The sequence below is a fragment of the Centropristis striata genome, chromosome 19 (genome assembly GCF_030273125.1).
Source record: "Centropristis striata isolate RG_2023a ecotype Rhode Island chromosome 19, C.striata_1.0, whole genome shotgun sequence".
Lineage (NCBI taxonomy): Eukaryota > Metazoa > Chordata > Actinopteri > Perciformes > Serranidae > Centropristis > Centropristis striata.
The window spans coordinates 3,139,288-3,162,039 of NC_081535.1; the positions used below are offsets into that span (position 1 = coordinate 3,139,288).

Below are 22,752 nucleotides of genomic sequence, written 5' to 3' on the forward strand. Positions count from 1 at the left end.
CAGATAATTTACCTTGACAAGATTTATTAAATTAAGATGATTAAATCTAGAAATAAGCATGTTGAACACTTAAAATAAGAAATTAACTCTTAAAACAAGATAAATTAAAGCTGCCAGCAGTGATGAACCTGATGATTATTTGTTTCTTACCAAGATAAAAAAAACTTTAGATTTAGAAGTGTTCGATAATTTATCTTGTTTTAAGAGTTAATTTCTTATTTTAAGCGTTCAACGTGCTTATTTCTAGATTTAATAAAAAACAAAAAAATAGTCAGATAAACAGAAAAAATGAGACAGAAAAGCAGAAAAAAATAGACAGAAAAACAGAAAAAAATAGTCAGAAAAACAGAATAAAAGTCAGAAAAACAGAAAAAAACCTCTGAAAAACAGAAAAATAGTCAGAAAAACAGAAAAAAGTCAGAAAAACAGAAAAAAACCTCTGAAAAACAGAAAAATAGTCAGAAAAACAGAAAAAAGTCAGAAAAACAGAATAAAAAATGCTCTGAAAAACAAAAAAAATTGTCAGAAAAACTAAAATAAGAAATTAACTCTTAAAACCAGATGAATTAAAGCTGCCAGCAGTGATGAACTGGCCCGAGCAGAGTGACCTGATGATTATTAGTTTCTTACCAAGATAAAAAAAACTTTAGATTTAGAAGTGTTAGATAATTGATCTTGTTTTAGGAAAACTTAATCATTTCCAGGACATTTGACCTTTTTTTTTAGATTTTCCATATGTTCCATATGTTTTCCATGACTGGAAAATTGGTCAATCATTTTCCAGAATGACCCTGATGATGCTCATTTGGAAGGAAGACTCACAATAATAATAATAAAAATAATAATAACAATACTGTGAGGTGTTTACCTCCCCGGAGGGCCTCCTCTTGGTCACCCTGACCTGCTGCTCCTCTCCGGGGGTGAACAGCTTGGCGGGTCGTCTCTCCTCCTGAAACGCTCTCAGCTCAAACTTGGCCCTGCTGCTGGTCTCCTCCACGTGTCCGTTGGTCCTCACGGCGGAGGAGTCCTCCTGGTGGAGGAAGGTGGTCTGTCTGGGCCCCTCCACCACCACAGGCTGCTGGGTGACAGGGGGCGGGGCCGACACGCAGACGGACGGAGAGGTCCCGTCGATGCTGATGGACTTCATGTGTTCTGAGGGAGAAGACGTCCCGTTGGAGGGGGTTTCTGAGGCCGCATCCAAAACCTGGTCCAGGTAACGGATCTCCTGAAAACACAGCAGAGAATCAGACTGATGGTATGTGCAGAAAGTCTGCAATTATAAGGACATTTTGCATGTTTTTCAATCAATCAGAAATTGATTTATCTTCTGACTTTATGACTTTAATCAAGTCACGTCATGTTTATTGATAAAGCCTATTTCATACACAGAACGGTAGCCCAATGTGCTTCACATAATCATAACAATCACATATTAAAATATCTAAAATGTCATGTCATAAGAGGTCAAATTGAATAAAATAGTTAAAATAATTAAAAAAAAAAATGAAAGACATGCGAATTTACAGGGAACATATTACACAGAAATGACAAAAGCAAAAATAAATAATTACAAAGCAAATGAATAAAAGCAAAAAAAAACAGCAAAACACAGCACAGATAAAAACATAAAGGATAACAGATATGACTTTAGACCGGGAGGAGGAAAAATCTTTAAATTTCCAAGTTTCTTTAAATTTAAATTTGCAAAACAGGTGTAAAAAGTTTTGCCTGGTGCTTTTTTTAAAGATAATTCCACAAAAAACAATCCTCCTAAACTGAAAAACAAGAAATAAACTGAACATCACACACTGGAAGAATGTGTTAATAGATCAAATTAATTAATCACAACAAAAGAGTTGAAAAAAAAAGAGTTGAGTTCCTTTGATAAAAATCTTTTGTAACAGGTGGAAATAAAGAAGTTTGGCAGAGGATTTTTTTACATTTTTGTTAGGATCATTTTTTTTGCTGTTGTTCCCATTTTAGCCACAAGAGGCTGACATGCTCTTACTGTCAAGTAGAGTAAGTGTGCTATTATAAGTAAGTTATAAGAAAGTTTTGCACGTTTTTACAGTAATAAACACATTTAAATACCATCTTAAAATTATCTGTTACAGTATTCTCAACAATTATACTGCCCTACAAAGTCTAACTGCAGTAACTATGGAAGGTAAAACTGAGAAAAACTGCTTTAAAGTTTTTTTTAAAACATTTTTTAACTGGCCAGCCAAATTGGTTACATGTAGATAAGTGATATGACACTTATTTCTACATGTGTTGATGATGTCATTTTTATGCTCAAAAATCATCATGATTTATTTGACCTTTGACCCCAAAAACGTAGTCACTGCCCTCTGGTTTTGCTGTAAAAGGTTCTAATAGTGATGATAAACAGAGAGCAGTAACTATAATGTTGTTGTCTTCTTTCAGCTTTTATATTTAGTTTTCAGTGAATAAACATTTTCAGATTTATTTTGTTATAAATGTATTTAAAAGTGTTAAACAACTCTATTCAAAGATCTGTGTATTTTAGACTTAATATTATAAAGTAATGTTATATTTTAGACTTAATATATATTTACCTCACTTTTTTACTTCATCACTATCTAGATAATAATTTCCCTTTCAAATAAACTAATAATTTATATTATTTTTATGTTTAAATTAGTATATATATCCAAAGCAGACTGTGGTAAGTGCAATTACTGCTTTGGTTTTCAGTTGGATTTTGTGGATTTTATATCATTATTTCTCTGAAATAAAGCAGAATTGAAATCTAAAACTTTGTCACAAGATAAAACAGACATCAAGGAGTTCATTTTTAGTTAAAACTCAATTTTGAACAAAAATGTAGCTACTGCAGTTAGACTTTGTAGGACAGAATAGACAGTTGATTTAATTTTGACAGAATGGCACAGTTCAATCTTTCTTTTGTGCAAAAATATATGAATAAAACAAGAAACTGAACATTTGGGGCGAACCTGCACCACGTCGCTGTCAGGAGTTTCTACTTTGACACCAGCTGTATTGTTGAGAGAGCTGCTGAGGCGGCCATGTTGGATCTGCTGGCTCTCCAGCTCCATGGTTACGGGCCGCTCCGTGATAACGCTGACCGACTCCTGGAAACTGACGCTCTTCAGGGCTCGCTCTCCCCGAGACGACTCACTGACATCATCGGCTGCTCGCCACGACTTCTGTCAACAAACAAACAGAAAGCAGAGGAGAGGTTCACTCAGACTGTAAGAGCCTGAACACTGTCTACTGAATACTTTAATAAAATAACAGTAGGAATGTAAACAGAGAGTTCCTTATCTCTAAAAAACACAACCACACCTCATACACACACAAACATCTGGCTGATTCTCAGCTCAGAGCAAAAAAAGAGCATTAAATACATATTTTTTGTGCCTTTATAACATATACACTCTAAAGTCACTATTAAATAAGAATTTATAATATATTTAAATTTTTTTAATGTATTTTCTGACATTTTTAGAGATGCTGTGAGCAAAAAAAGAGCATTGAATACATATTTTTGTTTGATTTTTTGATGATGATGATGATGCATCGGTTTTATATAGCGCTTTTCAAAATACACAAAGACGCTTTACAAAAAACACAGAGTGAACAAATGTACAATACATACAATACATAAATATTCAAAAACAACAATACAGTGGATAGGAAAGAGACAGAGGGTGGAAAATGATTTATCAGGTGTTGTAAGTGATGTTGAAGAGGTGGGTTTTGAGTTGACTTTTGAAAGACGGCAGTGAGTCGGAATTTCGGATGGCCAGGGGGATGGAGTTCCAGAGGGTAGGGGCGGCAATGGAAAAAGCTCTGTCCCCTATGGTGCGGTATTTGGTCCTGGTGATGATGGTGAGGGTGTTGGCGTCAGTGGAGCGTGTTCGGTGGGGGTGAATGGGGCGATGGAGGAGATCTGTCAGGTATGAAGGGGCAAGGTTGTTTAGGGCTTTGTAGGTGGTGAGGAGGATCTTGAAGTGTATGCGTTGTTTTACGGGAAGCCAGTGAAGTTGACGGAGGATGGGCGTGATGTGTTCTCTGGAGGGGGTGTGGGTGAGCAGTCGGGCAGCGGAGTTTTGTACATATTGCAGTTTTTGAAGGACAGTGGAGGGGAGGCCATACAGGATGCTATTGCAGTAGTCGAGTCTGGAGGTGATGAAGGCATGAGTTAGTGTTTCAGCGGCTGAGAAGGAGAGAGTGGATCGAAGGCGTGCTATGTTACGGAGGTGGAAGAAGGATATTTTGGTGACGTTGTTTATGTGTGACTTGAAGGAGAGTGCGGGGTCCATGTAGATGCCAAGGTTTCTGACCAGGGGGGAGGGAGTGACAGAGTGACCATCGATACAGAGTGTGAAGTTCTCGGAGGTGGGGAGGGTGGATTTTGGGCCGAAGATTATAATTTCAGTTTTACTGCTGTTGAGTTTGAGGAAGTTGTGGTCCATCCAGGTTTTTATGTCGGTGAGGCAGTTGGTGAGGGTGGAGAGAACAGTTGGAGTGATGGTTTTGGTGGTGATGTAGAGTTGAGTGTCGTCGGCATAGCAGTGAAAGTGAAGTCCATGGCGGCGGATGATGTGACCAAGTGGGAGCATGTAGAGGATGAAGAGGATGGGGCCAAGCACTGAGCCTTGGGGGACTCCGTGTGAGACAGGGGTGGTGTGGGATGTGTGATTGTTTATTGCGATGTAGTGAAATCTTTCAGACAGGTATGAGTTGAACCAGGAGAGGGCGGAGTCGGTGATGCCTATGGATGTCAGGCGGCTGAGGAGGATGGAGTGGTTGACGGTATCGAAGGCAGCACTGAGGTCCAGGAGGAGAAGAATGGTGAGAGAGCCGGAATCAGATGAGAGTAGGAGGTCGTTTGTGACTTTGATTAGAGCTGTTTCAGTGCTGTGGTGGGTTCGAAAGCCAGATTGGAATGTTTCATATAGGTTATTGGAGAGGAGGTAGGTCTTGAGTTGAATTGCGATGGCTCTTTCCAGTAGTTTTGAGATGAATGTGAGGTTGGAGATGGGTCTGAAATTGCTGGGGTCGTCGGAGTCAAGACCAGGTTTTTTAAGGAGAGGCGTGATAGCAGCAAGCTTGAGAGGTGGGGGGACAGTGCCAGAGGTAAGAGAGGAGTTGATGATGTCAGTGATTAGTGGGGCGACAGAGGTGAAACAGGCTTTGACGAGTTCAGAGGGCATGGGGTCCAGGGGGGAGGTGGATGATTTCATGGTGGAGAGTATTTTAGAGAGGTCTGCTGTGGTTATTGGTGAGAAGGTAGAGAGCCGGTGGTCTGAGGATGAAGGGGGTGTGGGTTCAGGGACCGGGGTGGAGGCAGAGGAGGTTGCAAGCTGGTTGTGGATGTTCTCTATTTTGGAGTTGAAAAATGAAATGAGGTTGTTGCATTTCTCCGGGGTGAATGAGGATGAAGTGTTGTCGTGGGGCTTGAGGAGTTTATTTATGGTGGAAAACAGAGTGCGTGGGTTGGAGGATCCAGAGTGAATGATGCCAGAGTAGTAGACAGAACGGGCTTTGTTTAGTGCTGATTTGTAGAGGTTTGTGTGCTCTTTGTATGTGAGGGCATGTACTGTGAGACCGGTTTTCCTGTGAAGTCGTTCCAATTGTCGCAGTTGTTTTTTGAGTTTGTGAAGTTCCGGGGTGAACCAGGGAGCCGAGTGAGTAAAGGTGACAGTTTTGGTTTTCAGGGGGGCCAGATTGTTTAGGCATGAAGACAGTGTGTTGTTGTAGATGTTGACGAGGTCCATGGGGGTTGGATTTGCAGGGAAGGTGAGACTGGAAAGTGTGTTTGCTATGCAGGTGGAGAGAGAGACTGGGCAGATGGATTTAAGGTTGCGAAAAGTGATTTTGCGGTCCTGTTTGGGTTGGAGGGCGGGAGTGTCAGCGACGAGTGTGATGGCCAGGTGGTCAGATATGGAGAGGTCGGTGCTGGAGATATTGTGGATGTGGAGGCCGGTGGAGCAAACCAGGTCTAAGATGTGGCCACGGTTGTGGGTGGGAAAGTTGATGTGTTGTGTGAAGCTGAGGCAGTTGATTAGGTCCAGAAAGTCCATGGCGTTTTTGCAGTCCGGGGAGTCAATATGGAGGTTGAAGTCGCCGAGGAGTAAAACAGATGGTGAGATTGAGGAGAGTGCGGTGATGAATTCAGAGAGTTCTGATAGAAATGATGGGTTGGGTTTGGGTGGACGGTAGATGATTGCAATGATGAGAGGTTTAGGGCCGGGTAGTTTAAAAGCCAGGTGTTCAAATGATGGAGCAGCAGGGATGGAGAGAGGGCGAGGTTGGAGGTCTTGTTTGTAGATGGCAGCGATGCCCCCTCCTCTGCCCTCAGGACGTGGGTTGTCCAGGTAGGAATATCCAGTGGGGGTGGTTTGATTTAGTGAGAAATAATCCAGGGGTTTTTGCCATGTTTCATTGAGGCACAGAAGGTCAATTTGTTGGTCGATGATGAATTCATTGAGAATAAGACTTTTATTGTTGAGTGATCTTGTGTTGAAGAGGGCGATTTTTAGGTGCTTTTGTTTTGAAATTGATGGGACGGAAGTAGGAATTTGACGGAGGCTGAAGGTGTTCACTCTGGACGCATTCTGATGACGTGAGCTGTTGTGATGACGCGGAGAGCAGGTGCGGGAGCCGGTGGGTGAGCTGCGGTCAGACCAGAGCGCTGGGATGAAGTTTTCTGCGGTGGAACTGTAAATAAACTTGCGGCGGGACCCTCGATGAATGTAGCGGGGACGGAGGAGAAGTCGAGAGTTTTTTAAAGTGGTGATGAGTTCGGTTGAAGGAGGAATTTGGGGAATGAGCTGACGGAGCTGCAAGGATGAGTAGCGAAGTGCCATGTCCGAGGCTGTGAAGAGGCAAACGCTGGAGATGGATGGTGACCGGTGAAGAGGCAGAAGGTGGAACAGGATCAACAACCACAGCGTGGTGGATGGAGAGACCAGCCCGCTTGGGCCCATCAGGGTTGGAGGCCGGAGAAAGCCAACGTAGCCGTGCAGCTAGCTCAGGGAGCCGCCACCACTGGCTAGTTAGCCGGCTCGAGTCGGAGGGTAGCGGTCCCAGCCAGCAAGGGGCTAGACCGCACCGAGACAGGTGGAAACCTGCCCGGATCTCTACCCTCAACTTAGCGGCGATGGAAGCCGTCCACTGAATGGGAGCAGGGTTGGTTTGGGAAGAAGGCAGCGGGCCGAAGCAGCCGCACCGGTACAGGTGGAGATCCGTCCGGGTTTACCTTCGACCAGGTTGCGGGGATGGATCCTTCGACACCGTGCGGTGAGTGTCCAGGCTAACACACTGCACAGAACACTGAGAGGGGCTCTGAAACAGTAGCCTAGCACCACCGTCGATGTTGCTTTGAGAAAAATCCAGGTAGATTTAGCCGAGAATGTAAAGAACGTAAAAAGTTTTTAGAGTTTTTAGAGCGAGAAGCGGCAGCCAAGCGCGCCAGCGTCCTCTCGTCTCCGAATCATCAGATCTTTTGACCCTTTATAACATATACGATCTAAAGTCACTGTTTAATATTAATTTATAATCTATTTTTAAAAATGAAAGGTATTTTTAGACATTTTTAGAGACACTGTGAGCAAAGAAAATCATTTAACACATTTTAAATAGAAATAAAAAAAAACGAAAGGAATATTTCTGTTTCTCTGCTCTTTTGCCTCCCCTTATATGATTATAATACTATGTTTTTTATTGTATTGTATTTATTTCTCTGTTTGTTTTGGGGGTTGTCTCTTTTTTGTGGTTCTTTGTTCTAATGTACCCTTTAAAAAACAAAAATGTGGGGAAAACAGCTGTGGAATAACTTATGTCTTGTACTGATGCTTATGAATGCTAATTCCCAATAAAAAATATTATACATTTAAAAAAAAAATATACACATATTTTAATTGAAACGATTCTATCATTACTGTAACATTTAACCATTTTTTCTCATCAATTTTCATTCAGATTTTGTTCTTTATACATTGTTAAAACCATTATGTTTGATTATATTCTGTTAAATTATACATTTATAAACAAATGTATATTTTGTTTTATAAAGTTTATTAAATATTTATTGTATATAAGTGTGGGGGAATGTTTCTGTTTCCCTGCTCTTTTGCCTCCCTTTATATTATTATAATACTATGTGTTTTATTGTATTGTATTTATTATATGTCTTTTTTGTGGTTCTTTGTTCTAATGTACCCTATAAAAAACAAAAATGTGGAAAAACAGCTGTGGAATAACTTATGTCTTGTACTGATGCTTATCAATGCTCATTTCCAATAAAAAAATATTATTGAAAAAATTAAAACATACACATATTTTAATGCAAACAATTCTATCATTACTGTAACATTTAGCCATTTTTTCTCATCAATTTTAATTCAGATTTTGTTCTTTATACATTGTTAAAACCATTATGTTTGATTATATTCTGTTAAATTATACATTTTTAAACTAATGTATATTTATTTTTATAAAGTTTATTAACTATTTATTGTATATAAGTGTGGGGGAATGTTTCTGTTTCTCTGCGCTTGATTATAATACTATGTTTTTTATTGTATTGTATTTATTATATGTCTTTTTTGTGGTTCTTTGTTCTAATGTACCCTTTAAAAAACAAAAATGTGGGAAAACAGTTGTGGAATAACTTATGTCTTGTACTGATGCTTATCAATGCTCATTTCCAATAAATAATAAATAATAAATATTATTAAAAAAATTAGAATATACATATATTTTAATGCTAACAATTATATAATTATAATAATATTATTATAACAGTTAAACCATTTTTTCATGAATTTTCATTCAGATTTTGTTCTTTATACATTGTTAAAAACCATTATGTTTGATTATATTCTGTTAAATTATACATTTTTAAACAAATGTATATTTATTTTTATAAAGTTCATTAAATATTTATTGTATATAAGTGTGGGGGAAACCATGACATTTTTATCTGGACGCATTACAGTAATTCATTTGTGAATCGAAAATATGTTTAAAAATATTATTTTAACACAAAAAAATAAATTGTGCCTCATTATGGCTATATTGTTCATGCATATAAAAGTGAAATATATGTAGTTTAGTAAAGTATGTCCTTATAATCTTCACAGACAGAGTTTATCAGCCTGTTATCTGTCTGTCTGCATTGCAGCAGAGTGTAGTGAGTGGTTCCCACCACCAGGGGGCTCCAGCTCCCACTGGGCTGTTTATGACAGATCAGAAACATAACAATCTGCCACAGAACTGAAAACTATTGTATCTTTGTTCAAAGAGCTTCACAGCTCGCTGAATGAGTCAGTTTGATGAATACTTGGCAGATAAATCAAACACGGCAACTCTTTCTGCCTCCGTTTCAGCCAAACTGGCAGATGGGACAGAAAACTATATTTACTTCACCGTTTGTGTCCATTACAACAGTTTTATCTTGTTACTGTAGCATCTGCACTGTAAAAAAGGTGTGTCTAAAAAAAACAGATAAAAACAGTAAATCTGAGGGAAATGATCTTGCTGCATGGACAGATAATTTACCTTGACAAGATTTATTAAATTAAGATTATTAAATCTAGAAATAAGCATGTTGAACACTTAAAATAATAAATTAACTCTTAAAACAAGATAAATTAAAGCTGCCAGCAGTGATGAACTGGCCCGAGCAGAGTGACCTGATGATTATTTGGTTCTTACCAAGATAAAAGAAACCTGTGTGTTAGATTTAGTTTTAAGAGTTAATTTCTTATTTTAAGCGTTCAACATGCTTATTTCACAAAAAGGTGTGAAATCACAACAAAAAAACAAAACAAAAATACACAGAAAGACACAATATCACCAAAAATGACACAAAAAAAAACCAAAAAAAGATGTAAATCACCAAAAAAGACACAAAAAATTACACAAAAGACAAAAAAAATACCAAAAAAAGATGTAAATCACCAAAAATGACACAAAAGACAAAAAAATTAAATCACCAAAAAAGACACAAAATCACCACAAAAAAAAGACAAATATAGCCGTTAAATCAAAAAGTGTTATTCTGTAATTTGTTACTTTTTTGGGTCATTTTGTGTCTTTTTATGGATATTTTGTGGATCATTTTTACATCTTTTTTTGCTAATTTTGTGGGTTGTTTTGGTCATTATTTGCTGATTTTATGTCTCTATTGTACATTTTTTTCTTTTTAATTTATCTTGTTTTAAGAGTTAATTTCTTACTATAACTGTTCAACATGCTTATTTCTAGATTTAATAATCTTAATTTAATAAATCTTGTCAAGGTAAATTATCTGTCCATGCAGCAAGATCATTTCCCTCAGATTTACTGTTTTATCTGTTTTTTTTAGACAGAATCTGAAACTTGAACATGATAGATTTTCTGCATAAAGTGTGTCTGAAGTGTAGCTCTGAACAGGGAGTTGTCAGATACTTTAAAAGGTTTCTGCAGCTTTAAAGATGTTTCCATTTCGACAGCTTCACATTTGCTTTGATACACACATTCTCTGTGAACCTCCTGACCTCAGCTGTTCTCAGAGCCTCACCACTCGCTTTCTGGACGATAAGCACCTGGCTCAAGGCCACATCATCACCAGCTCTCATCAGAGGAAGGAATAGATCTTGCAAAAGCTACATTTCCCTGCTGAGTTGGTCACACACTCTGTCAAAACTGCTTGTGTAACTGCCAGGTGATGAATTAAGTTGTCAAAATGTAATAAAATGTCCTTTCAAATTAAATTAAACTCACTATAATACAATGCATCAATTATGAAAAAACACACTTCAGCTCATAAGCATTGAAACACTTTTAGGCAGCGATGTAATTATAACATTTAACCTTGCTTAGCCTGCTGCCCCCGCGACCCGGCCCCGGATAGGCAGACGAGAATGGATGGATGGACTATGGAAGCTAGAAAAGATTTCGTGTGATCAACTTTTCTAAGTTTGTTTTAAATTGTTTTTTCTCTAGTTTGTCACCAAATAACAAAAGAGAATTTTTTTTTTGTTTTGCCTGGAAAATCTTTCCAAGTTCCTCAAATTTAAATCTGCAAAACAGGTGTAAAAAAAAAGTGAAGAAGAAGAAGAAGAAAAAGAAGAAGAAGAAGAAAAGGTTTCAGCAGGGAACTTTTTTTCTTGTGTGTTTGTTGTTGTAGTACCCATTTTGGCCACAAGATGCTGACATGTTACACTATATCTCCTATGTTCTAATCAGGACTGAAAGCAGAGTTTATTGACTCTAAAATGAGAAAAGTTGAAATTGAAATGAATCTGACAAAAGAAAATTCAACTGCCAAATCCCTATTTTCACAGATCTAAAAAAAAAAGAGACATAAGAACAATTATTCTGGCAAAACCCTTTTTTCATCTGTTCTTTAGTCATTAACACAGTAGATAAAGCATTTTAAATCAGACTTAAAAATAGATCACCAGATTTTTTTTGTTTCTCACTTGTCTCCCAACAGTTACTTCATATAATTATGTAATGTTGCATTAATCACAACGTTTTTTTTTTTTCCCCTACCTTTTGAGAAGTAAACTCTTCATTTTAAAATGGAAATATCGCCGACGATCAGGTTAGTTTAATCGTTGCAGGCAAAATTGTGATCACAATTAAAATTTGATTAATTGTGCAGCCCTAGTTATAATACAAACGTCTAGAATGTCCTGCTTAGCCTGCTGCCCCCGCAACCTGGCCCCTGATAAGCGGAGGAAAATGGATAGATGGATGGATAACCAATAATTTACTGCCATATTTGCTCATCAATTGTGGTAGACATTTAACTGACAGTGTGTTCTATCCAGGGAAGAAATGTCTGAACGGGGTTAACCGTCTGGTTACAGGACATGTTGGTAGACACGTTGACCCGTGGGGATCAAACCTGTGACCTTCTGCTATTGTGAAGCGTCCATCCGACACATTCCACCTCCATCGTCAGCCACTAGCTCCATCTATTACTGACCTGTCTGTCTCTACTGACCTGTCTGTCTCTACAGAGGACACTAACAAATACTCTATTAGCTTCCTGTTTTACTGCCTCGTACCAAGCACACCTCTGTCCCCAGGATGTGTTTACTCCATGAGGGGTTGTTGACCCCCGTCTCTGTAACATGTGAGAGTGTGTGTGAGGATTTAATGAGCACCACTTCACTGAATTGGCTCACTGTTCACTTAAAGCACACACAGGCATAACGAGGAGGAACTATTTGCTTTGTACTCTCTTACACTTGAAGACATTTAATGATATTCAAGGGCTACACAAGGCGCTTTGACAGATATCTGTATCCAGGGCCGGCTCTAGCCCATTTGCTGTTTCACGGAGGGTGGAACTCCTGTTTTTGTTTGTGGTGCCAACCAGGCTATATAATACAACTGTCTGTCTATAGAATTATTAAGTTACAAGTAAATTCACAAAGAAGCACAGCTGGAGACGCTTACAAAGTTAGAGACAAGAGAGACGATGAAAGTGCAAACCACGCGAAAAATATGCTTAACTGTGTTAAGCTAGTGTTGCTTTATTTCAACCTAGCTAGCAAGCTGATACAAATGAAACGTCTTCAAACAAAACAGCTTTTAAAAAAAGATTGGGACTTCTTCTCCTCCTCCTCTTTTCTTCTCTTTCGACACTGTCCACCGGAGAGCTTTGACGGCCGTTTCATCTTGCAAGATTTATCAAAACATAACCTGACCACTTGACGTGACCTCTGTGACAGCGATCTGACCGTCTAAAGGGGGGCAAGGCAATGACCACACGTCACGTGACTCAGCACCACAAGTGACAAAATGTAATTGTTTATCTGTTTCTTTATTTATTTATTATATAAGATATATCAAAACATAACGTGTCTGTCAGTTGGCATGACCTGACCTCTGTGACAGCGATCTGACCGTCTAAAGGGAGGCAAGGCAATGACCACACGTCACGTGACTCAGCACCACAAGTGACAAAATGTTTATCTGTTTCTTTATCTATTATATAAGATATCAAAACATAACGTGTCTGTCACTTGACGTGACCTCTGTGACAGCGATCTGACCGTCTAAAGGGGGGCAAGGCAATGACCACACGTCACGTGACTCAGTACCACAAGTGACAAAATGTTTATCTGTTTCTTTATTTCGGTAATATTTATCATTTTCAAGACAGAACACGAAGGGAGGGCGACAATGGGCATCGAAAATGATTATTGTTTTTTTTCCTCCCTCGAGCAGATGACGCTCTAGACCGCCTATGTCGCCTATGCCTAGAGCCGGCACTGACTGTGGCACATTTCAGTCACACTTATTATCAACATGAAGAAAGTAAAATCTGGATAGTTTTCCTCGTCTGTTCCTTTTGAAATTCTCTCCCTCTCTCTTTCTCTTTGCTGCTCATTTTGCATCTTTTCCCTCCTCTCCTGCTTCGTTTCTCCTCTCTGGGACAGTCAGAGTGAAGTAAAAAACAGTCAGTGGAGTCACATGGTTGATTATAACAGCCTGCCTCTCTTCAGAAAGCCTTTTCTTGTCTATACTGAGGCAATAATCTCCTCCTCAGCCATCTTCACTCCTCTCTCCTCCTCCCTCCTCTCCTCATGTCTCCTGTTTGTACTAAGAGAAAGAAGAAAACATTCTCTGGGGGTGATTTGTTGACCCATGTGGCTCAGTCACATGCTTCAGACATGCTGTCTCATGAAGCGTGTGATCTATATGAATAAGAATAAACACCCAAAGGAATATCACACATATTTCCAATCAGAGCCTTTTGATGTTATGTAAAACATCATCCATTTTGCTACACTGTGTCAGAAGTTATACAGGGAACCAACCTATTTATACACTGCAAATAATTTGGTTCTGTCCAAGATAAAAAAAAAACCTCAGATTTAGAAGTTTTAGATAATTTATCTTGTTTTAACCCATTTAAGGCGGGAAAGCATTACCACATTAATACCATTTAAACCGGGGGCGCTGTTGCATTATTCTACCATTAAAGCCGGGAAAGCGGATACGTCATTTTGTAGTTTTTGCCACCTATTTTCGGTCTCGTGGCCAATGAAATGCATCAGAATACATGTGGGAGTGTCGCAATGCAACATGGGACTTTTCCAGAACTTTGAAATCATCACCAAAAAAAGAAACAAAATGACCAAAAAAAGACACAAAATGACAAAAAAAAAGACACAAAATGACCAAAAAAAGACACAAAAAGACAAAAAAAAGACACAAAATTACCTAAAGAGACACAAAAAGACCAAAAAGACACGAAAATGACTAAAAAAAGACAAAAAGACAAGGCTCGTTAAGAAGAGTAAGAACGAGTCGAAGCGGCACAGTCCCCCTGCAGCAGTCTCTCCCAGCTGCAGAGCCGGAGGGGATGTTAACCCCTTAGCGTCCAGTCTGCAAATTGCTAACAGGCTAACAGTTAGCTCTGTAGCAGAAGCACCAGACACTAAAAACTGTTCCTGTTGTTTGTTTAAGAGTAGTGCAATAAAAATACAGATGTTTCCCGAACACGATGAATAATCGTGTTTGGCCATAATTGTGCAGCCCACACCTAAGCTGCATGTTTTTGGTCTGTGGGAGGAAGCCGGAGAACCTGGAGACAACACGAGACTGAAACATGTAAATTCCACACAGAAGAGTCGAACTACGATGGTAAACAGTGCTTTAGAAACGACAGAGACAAACTTTATAAGCACTTTTTTCTGCTCTTAAAAGCATCAATAGATTTTCTCATTTGGACAAATAATCATAATGTTGTAGCCACAGTTAGCTCGTTTGTATAACCAAACTATAGCTGACACAAATCATTTATGTGAGATTGTTTAAACTAAAGTATTCTATTGTTCTTTCCTCTCCAGCTTGAACTTTCTTGTTCTCACACTCTTCAACAAGTCAAATGATTTTTCACCCCGTTAATGATATTAGCAGCCATGTGAGGACCACATGTCCCCTCTATGTTCACACTCACACAGATGAGGTCTTCTGTCTTGTTACATTTGACCCATTGTGTATACAGAACTGCATGCATGTGTGTGTGTGTGTGTGTGTGTGTGTGTAAGAATGTGTGTGCAGGAGTGTGTGTTAGCAGCAGGATAGTTCAGAGGGGGAGGATATCCTGTTACTGCCTCAGGAAAACAGAACTATAGAACAGGAATGTCTCATATGCAATGCTATTCTGCTGCAAACACACACACAATAAAAGGAGAGAGTGTGTGTGATTGTGGTTGTGCAGCAGTGCATGTCAGTGTGTGTGTATCAGAGGTGTGTGTGTGTTTTCTGACTCCCATTGAGGTGGACTGACATTCCAGACATTGCTAGCCGTCCTCAAGGCTCGGACTCTAATACTTGTGATGAGGGACACTGTACACCCTGCACAGAGTGTGTGTGTGTGTGTGTGTGTGTAAGTGCGGAAAGAAACCATGTAGTGTAATGAAAAAGCTAAAATGCTTCATGGTTTGTTTGAATATGTAAAAACATCAGAATGTTTTATGACTCTTGGACCAGCGGTTTGGTTTCCATTAGGATGTGAATGGACTAAAATGTCTCTGCAACAGTTACATGACTGTGAAATATAGAGTTAATAGTCTGAACCCTCGCTGCCATGATGTGTCAGCTGTGTTTGTCTTTGGTCTTTTTTCAAAAAAGGAAAGAACGTTTAGGAAAATCCGACAAAGTAAAGACATTACTACACCTAAGTCCCAGTTCTGTTTTTAAGTGAGGATAGGTTTTTTTTTTTATCTTGGTAAGAAACAAATAATCATCAGGTCACTCTGCTCGGGCCAGTTCATCACTGCTGGCAGCTTTCATTTGATCTCTTTTGTACATTTGTCTTTTTTGGTCATTTTGTGACCAAAAGAAGATGTAAAAAGACACAAAATGACCAAAAAAAACCCCACAAAAAAAGACACGAAATGACCAAAATAATACAAAAAATAGGCAAAAAAAGACAAAAAAAAGACCAAAGAAAGACACCAAAAATAAACTAAAAGACCAAAAAAGACACAAAAAAGCACAAAAAAAACCCAACACAAAAACACACAAAAAGACGTAAAGTGACCAAAAAAGAAACAAAAGATGTAAAATCACAAAAAAAGACATTACTACACCTAAGTCCCAGATCAGATTTTAAGTGAGGATAGGTTTCGGGTAGAACGTTAAGATCACAGTTAGGATGATGTTATTTTTTCCTTGGATTTGGTCTTAAAGATAAGACTAGGGTTGCAAAAATATTAAAAGAATACTTCACATCAATTGCTCACCCAGTGTTACTTTGAATTCTTGAAAATCCTGAATGGGGGTTGCATACTCTCACTCTTTCCCAAACACATTCCATGCATTTTTGCTAAAAAACGTATTATTTAACTGCACGAGTCGTGTCAGAGTGTGTAAATGGATGTTTGATATAGCTTTACTGTTGGTAAATGAGGACCTCATTTACTATTCTTGAAGTTTTCTTCCACTTCTACTTCACGGAGTGAGTCATTGATAAACAAATGATCATTTTAGGAGTAAATTATTCCTTAACATGTTACTGGAAGTGTTAATATTATTATGATTTTAATGGAAAGCCAATATAATAAAATAAATATAGTGATACAATCACAGGTCTCTGTGAGTCAGCCAACTATTACTGTCTCATTCTCTGTCGGCATTCCCATCACATCTGGAAATACTTACACTCCGACTGGGATGCACAAAACTCACAAACACACACACACACACACACACACATGAACACACACACTAAGAACATACACACTGGGCTGCATGCCTGAGACACTTGGGGGGGTTTCACCAGAACATGTATACACCCGAATACTAAGGAAAGTAAACACACGACCTTGACGTCTCAACAAACCCGTTTTCCATCGGACACCACGTCATAGACTCCTATGAGAACACACACACTGCAGCCAGAACACATGGAGAGTGATGCACTGCAAAAAAGGTGTGTTTAAAAACCATTTAAAACAGTAAATCTGAGGGAAATGATCTTGCTGCATGGACAGATAATTTACCTTGACATCGCTGCTGGCAGCTTTAATTTGATCTCTTTTGTACTTTTTTTTGTCTTTTTTGGTCATTTTGTGACCAAAAGAAGATATAAAAAGACAAAAAAGACAAAAAAAGACCAAAGAAAGACACTAAAAATATACTAAAAGACCAAAAAAGACACAAAAAACACTAAAAAAGAAAAAAAAGAGACACAAAATGACGTAAAGTGACCAAAAAAGAATCAAAAGATGTAAAATCACAAAAAAAGACAAAATACACAAAAAAAAAACGACACAAAAAGAACCAAATAATCATCAGGTCACTCTGCTCGGGCCTGTTCATCACTGCTTGCAGCTTTAATTTATCTTGTTTTAAGAGTTAATTTCTTATTTTAAGCGTTCAACATGCTTATTTCTAGATTTAACAATCTTAATTTAATAAATCTTGTCAAGGTAAATTATCTGTCCATACAGCAAGATCATTTCCCTCAGATTTACTGTTTGATCTGGTTTTTAGACTAAACACCTTTTTTTTGCAGTGATGCACGTCCTCCAACACACATGCACACACTCTAGCCTCCCGTGTAACCCGCTGCAGCCAGCGTTCCCGGCTCTGTTTCCTGCTGAATATGATCCTGAGTAGTAACTGGAGCCTGCTGCTGCTTTAGCATGCTGCTCTGGATAGTGAAGCCAGGCCAAACTGAGCTACCTGCTACTTATTCATGATTTCAGTCAGTCTCCGCTTAACACAGTTAGGAGGTGTTGAAGAAGACAGGTGGGCGGCACGTTAATGACAAACTAATTGTTTCTAAAGTGACATACAGTGGGGATTTGGCACGCCGTATCAATAAAGAGACAGGTGGGCTGAAAGGGAGCTTACAGTTGTCATAAATCCTCTTTTCTATTCCAGTTTTTAGCCTCATGTTTGTCCTCTGTAGTCATTTAGTTTGTAAAACATATTCTCATCAAACCAAACTAATAAACATTCTATTAAACTACCTTTAACCCTTTATAGGACACTCCTGGAAATTGAAAATGCCAACCCTGAAGTGTTATTGGAGGATATTACAAGACTTTTTGCAAAATGTTTCATTTTTATATTGCAAATCGAGGTCAATTGAGTCATTATTATTATATTTATTATAGTGTCTTTCCCACAGCAACCATAAATAGACAATAACACATCATCTGCATACATCATCACTTTATCTTTTACCTTTAAACTATTTATTATCTTTTTAGACTACTTTTTACATATGCGTAATGTCTGAATGTCTTTTTCAAAGCATCTTATATATGTAAATTTAGTTGTATACTTTTTTAATAGAATGACAATAAAGGAAAGCTTGAAACTTGTGTGATTCACTGAAGCTCAAGTTACCAAATATGGTTCTTTTAAACAGCCAAATAAACTTGTCGAACAAGCCAAAGAAGTTAAATAGGTTGGATACTCACCAGCTGCTCTGACAAGTAGCTTTTTTCACAGATATCTGTAAATCCATGGTGTGATATTTAAAAGCAAGCTTCCCTTTATAATATTAATTCCTATCATCCAGGTATGTGACTTCTTTTAATAAGCTTTATTCTCTGTAGCTGTGTTCAGTCCGTCCTGTTCCACATAGTGGGAGTGCCGGACTTTTCCCTGGCCAAGCCTTTTCCTCCTCTTCCTCGCCTCCTTTTCCTCCCCTCCCATCTCTTTCCTCTCCTCCACAAAGCCTCTCCTTTCTCACTAACATTCCTGCCGGCTGCTCGGTAAGCTGTGATGTCATGGGCTAAGAGGGTGTGTGTGTGTGTGTGTGTGTGTGTGTGTTTCTCCAGATGCCCTAACCCACAAAGACCCCTTCTGTACAGGCCCTCATACATACACACACACACACACACACACACATATTCTTGTACCTCTTCCTTTGTGAGGACCCTGACACGAACCCTAACTTAAACCTAATTGGAAACTGAACCTTACACTTCTCAATATGTCCTCACTCAGTTGGTTTAAAACGTGTAATGGTCCTCACTATGTAGGTAGTACAAGTACACACAGACATATTCTTGTTCTTCTGTCTTTGTGAGGATCCTTACACAAACTCTAACTTAAACTTAATTGTAACCTTTAACCCTTAAAAAAAAGTCTGAAATCTCCAAAAAGTGGCCGAAATGTCCTCACTTTGCAAAAATGTCCTCACTCTGTTGGTTAAAAACGTGTTCTGGTCCTCACTATGTAGGAAGTACAAGAACACACACACACACACACACACACAGACACACACACAAACACACACACACACACACACACACACGCACACACACATTCTTGTACTTCTTCCTTTGTGAGGACCCTGACACGAACCCTAACTTAAACTTAATTGTAACCTTTAACCCTTAAAACAAAGTCTGAAATCTCCAAAAAGCCTTTAAAGAAGTGAGGACCAGCCGGAATGTCCTCACTTTGCAAAAATGTCCTCACTCTGTTGGATAAAAACGTGTTCCGGTCCCCACTATGTAGGAAGTACAAGAACACACACACACACACATACACACACACACACCCAAAACATCCACCCTGTGCCTCCCTTCCTGTGTAAGAGCGAGCCCTCTCTCTCCCAACTTCACACGTATGTCACTCGCCCACTTTCCCTTTAACCTGCAGCTCCTGAGAGGTTGATGATGATGATGATGAAGAGATGATGAGAGAAGAAAGAGGGAGGAGGTGGTAATTGGATTTTCTTCTGTCATCGTCAGTATGAGACTGTTGACTCAGTCCCCATATTGGTTGTATTCACCTTTTAATAAAGATTAAATGAAGCTGCTTCACCCAAACTATTTCATTATAATGATCCTAGTGGAGACTTAACATGACAGGCTGCTCTTAATGCTGTTTCAGAGGCTTGACAAAAATAAAACTCAATACAATCAACCAAGTTTTCTCTATAAAAAAGTAAGCTATTAGTAACTTTTAATGCCAAAATGATGAAGTATACCCACTAACAGAAATCACAAAGTGTAGTCTCTGGGTTAGGGCTGCACGATTATTGCCAAAATAATAATCACGATTATTTTGATCAATATTATTCATCATGTTAGGGAAAACATCTGTATTTTTATTGCACTACTTTTAAACAAACAACAGGAACAGTTTTTAGTGTCTGGTGCTTGTTGTAAACAAACAGAGATCACTAAGTGAACACCTCCTGCAGCAGCAGCACATACACACTGTACTGCTACAGAGCTAACTGTTAGCCTGTTAGCACATACACACTGTACTGCTACAGAGCTAACTGTTAGCCTGTTAGCACATACACACTGTACTGCTACAGAGCTAACTGTTAGCCTGTTAGCACATACACACTGTACTGCTACAGATCTAACTGTTAGCCTGTTAGCACATACACACTGTACTGCTACAGAGCTAACTGTTAGCCTGCTAGCACATACACACTGTACTGCTACAGAGCTAACTGTTAGCCTGTTAGCACATACACACTGTACTGCTACAGATCTAACTTTTAGCCTGTTAGCACATACACACTGTACTGCTACAGATCTAACTGTTAGCCTGTTAGCACATACACACTGTACTGCTACAGAGCTAACTGTTAGCCTGTTAACACATACACACTGTACTGCTACAGAGCTAACTGTTAGCCTGTTAGCACATACACACTGTACTGCTACAGAGCTAACTGTTAGCCTGTTAGCACATACACACTGTACTGCTACAGAGCTAACTGTTAGCCTGTTAGCACATACACACTGTTCTGCTACAGAGCTAACTGTTAGCCTGTTAGCACATAGACACAGTACTGCTACAGAGCTAATTGTCGCTTAGACTCGTTCTTACTCTTCTTAACGAACCCGCAGCTCGTTAAGAAGAGTAAGAACGAGTCTCCAAAAGTCACTAAATATAGCAACAAAGTTGCTAAGTTGGCAACACTGCTTCTCCGGCTTTAACAAATGTTGCGTGTTGTTGTGGCGTCCAGTACTACGTCACATCCTGCTTAGCGTTCCATCCAATCAGCAACCAGGATTTTTTAAGGGGAGAAAACGCATTTTAAAATGGAAATATCACCGCCATTCAGGTTAATTTAATCGTGGCGGCCAAAAACATGATCACGATTAAAATTTGATGAATTGTGCAGCCATAATGCCCCGATAAAATAATCTGGTGGAGGACGAGGGACGAGCTGATCCTTCCCTCGTTTTCCACCTGCTACCAGCTGCTGTGAGTGTTTATGTACCTGTTGGGTGATAGGATCAGCCCAGTGGAAACTAGAGCTGACCCGAGTCATGGTTCACTTTCTCTGTTCACAAGCATCAAGACGCACTGGAAACACTTTCCTCGAATTTACAAGAGCAATTAGGCATATTGTGTTAGCGGCTGCTAAATGATGGAGGACGCTGCTAAGAGAGAGAGAGAGGTACCGATGTCAAAACGCCTTTCAGCAATTAGTGCTATAAAGTTCTAAAAGCCAAATAAGGAGGTGAAAAAGCAGTTTTACTGAAGTATTTGACAGGATGATATATTACCTCTACCTTGGACGTTACTTTTGCTCTAATTAGCTAGTTGCCTCGTCACTACTGAGAAAAGTTGACCGTGTTGTCAGACACTGGACACAGAGAGAACAAAACTATTAATCAATGTCTTGTTTGAATACTCAGGCTGAAATATCAGACTTTTGTGCAACAAATTAAAAGTTTAGGAAGAAACAAAAGACATGACTTCCCTTTTACCTGCACAGCCGGGCTTTTAACTTTGGGTTTAATGCTAACACCAGGCTATATCACAAATAAGATCTAGTCTGGAGACCACCTATTCATTTATCCGTAGAGGAGGCGTGGTTTACGATCCTCCAGAGCCGTTTATTGGGCGCTACGAATGTCTATCATAAGCGTCTGTAGGTAGCTCTTAGCCAATCGTCTCAATTATACCGGATGACGTCTCGCTAACTAGCCCCGTTAGCTTAGCCGCTAACGGGGCTAGCTGGTAGATTAGGCTTTTACCAAATACTGTTTCTCAGCAAGGCTAAAACATCCTTTTTGGTGGTGATAAAGGAGTGTAAAGTCAAACGTTGTTCTTCTTTTAAAATAAACTTTGGCTCTAAACTATCTAGAACTGTCTACAGCTAAAGAGAGCTTGGCGTCTGCTGCAGCCATGTTGGATCCGTAAGAAAACTACAAGCTTCCATCTGTCCAATAGTACGCGCCTCAGGTACTTTTCTGAGCTACTTAGCCGCTACTAACTAGTCGACGCTGATTGTTTACGGTTGAGGCGGCGATTCCGCTGCTGCGGGAGGACTGGGCCGCTTGTGAGTGCTTTGGGACGGCGCCTGCTACATGTTAAGAAGAGTACGAACGAGTCTCCAAAAGTCTCCAATACCACCAGAAAAAGTCGCTCAATTTGTTGCTAGTTGCTTTTTTTTTAAAACAAGAGTCGCTAGAGGGGTCTGAGTAGGGCTGGGCGATATGGACCAAAAGTCACATCCCGATATATTCTGGCTGAATATCGATATACGATATATATCCTGATATTTTTATTGCAAAGTGAGAGCAAATGTTCAGTTAGTCAAATATGACATGTCACAAGTAGTTTTATAGAAACCGTTTATTAAAGTGAACATAAATACTGTATAACAACAGGAGTACCTTTTTAAAAAAAATCAAAGCTCCATAAAGGGCACATTTAAATAAAAAAATATATTTAATAAAAGCTGCAGCTTGCCTGGAGCAAGGATCACAGTGCAAATTTGAACTATATCGATATATGCCA

The 22,752-nt window shown here is 39.1% G+C and overlaps 1 protein-coding gene across 1 annotated transcript in view; it reads right to left on the reverse strand.

Annotated features, from left to right (window-relative positions):
- LOC131992434 (A-kinase anchor protein 2) overlaps positions 1-22,752 on the reverse strand; it is a 168,447-nt gene that overhangs the window by 15,449 nt on the left and 130,246 nt on the right. Inside the window, exons 10-11 of the mRNA XM_059358027.1 lie at positions 2,979-3,191; positions 869-1,225 (exon numbers count right to left, since the gene is read on the reverse strand). Of these exons, the coding sequence (XP_059214010.1) occupies positions 869-1,225; positions 2,979-3,191 (570 nt within the window). The remainder of the gene's footprint in view (positions 1-868; positions 1,226-2,978; positions 3,192-22,752) is intronic.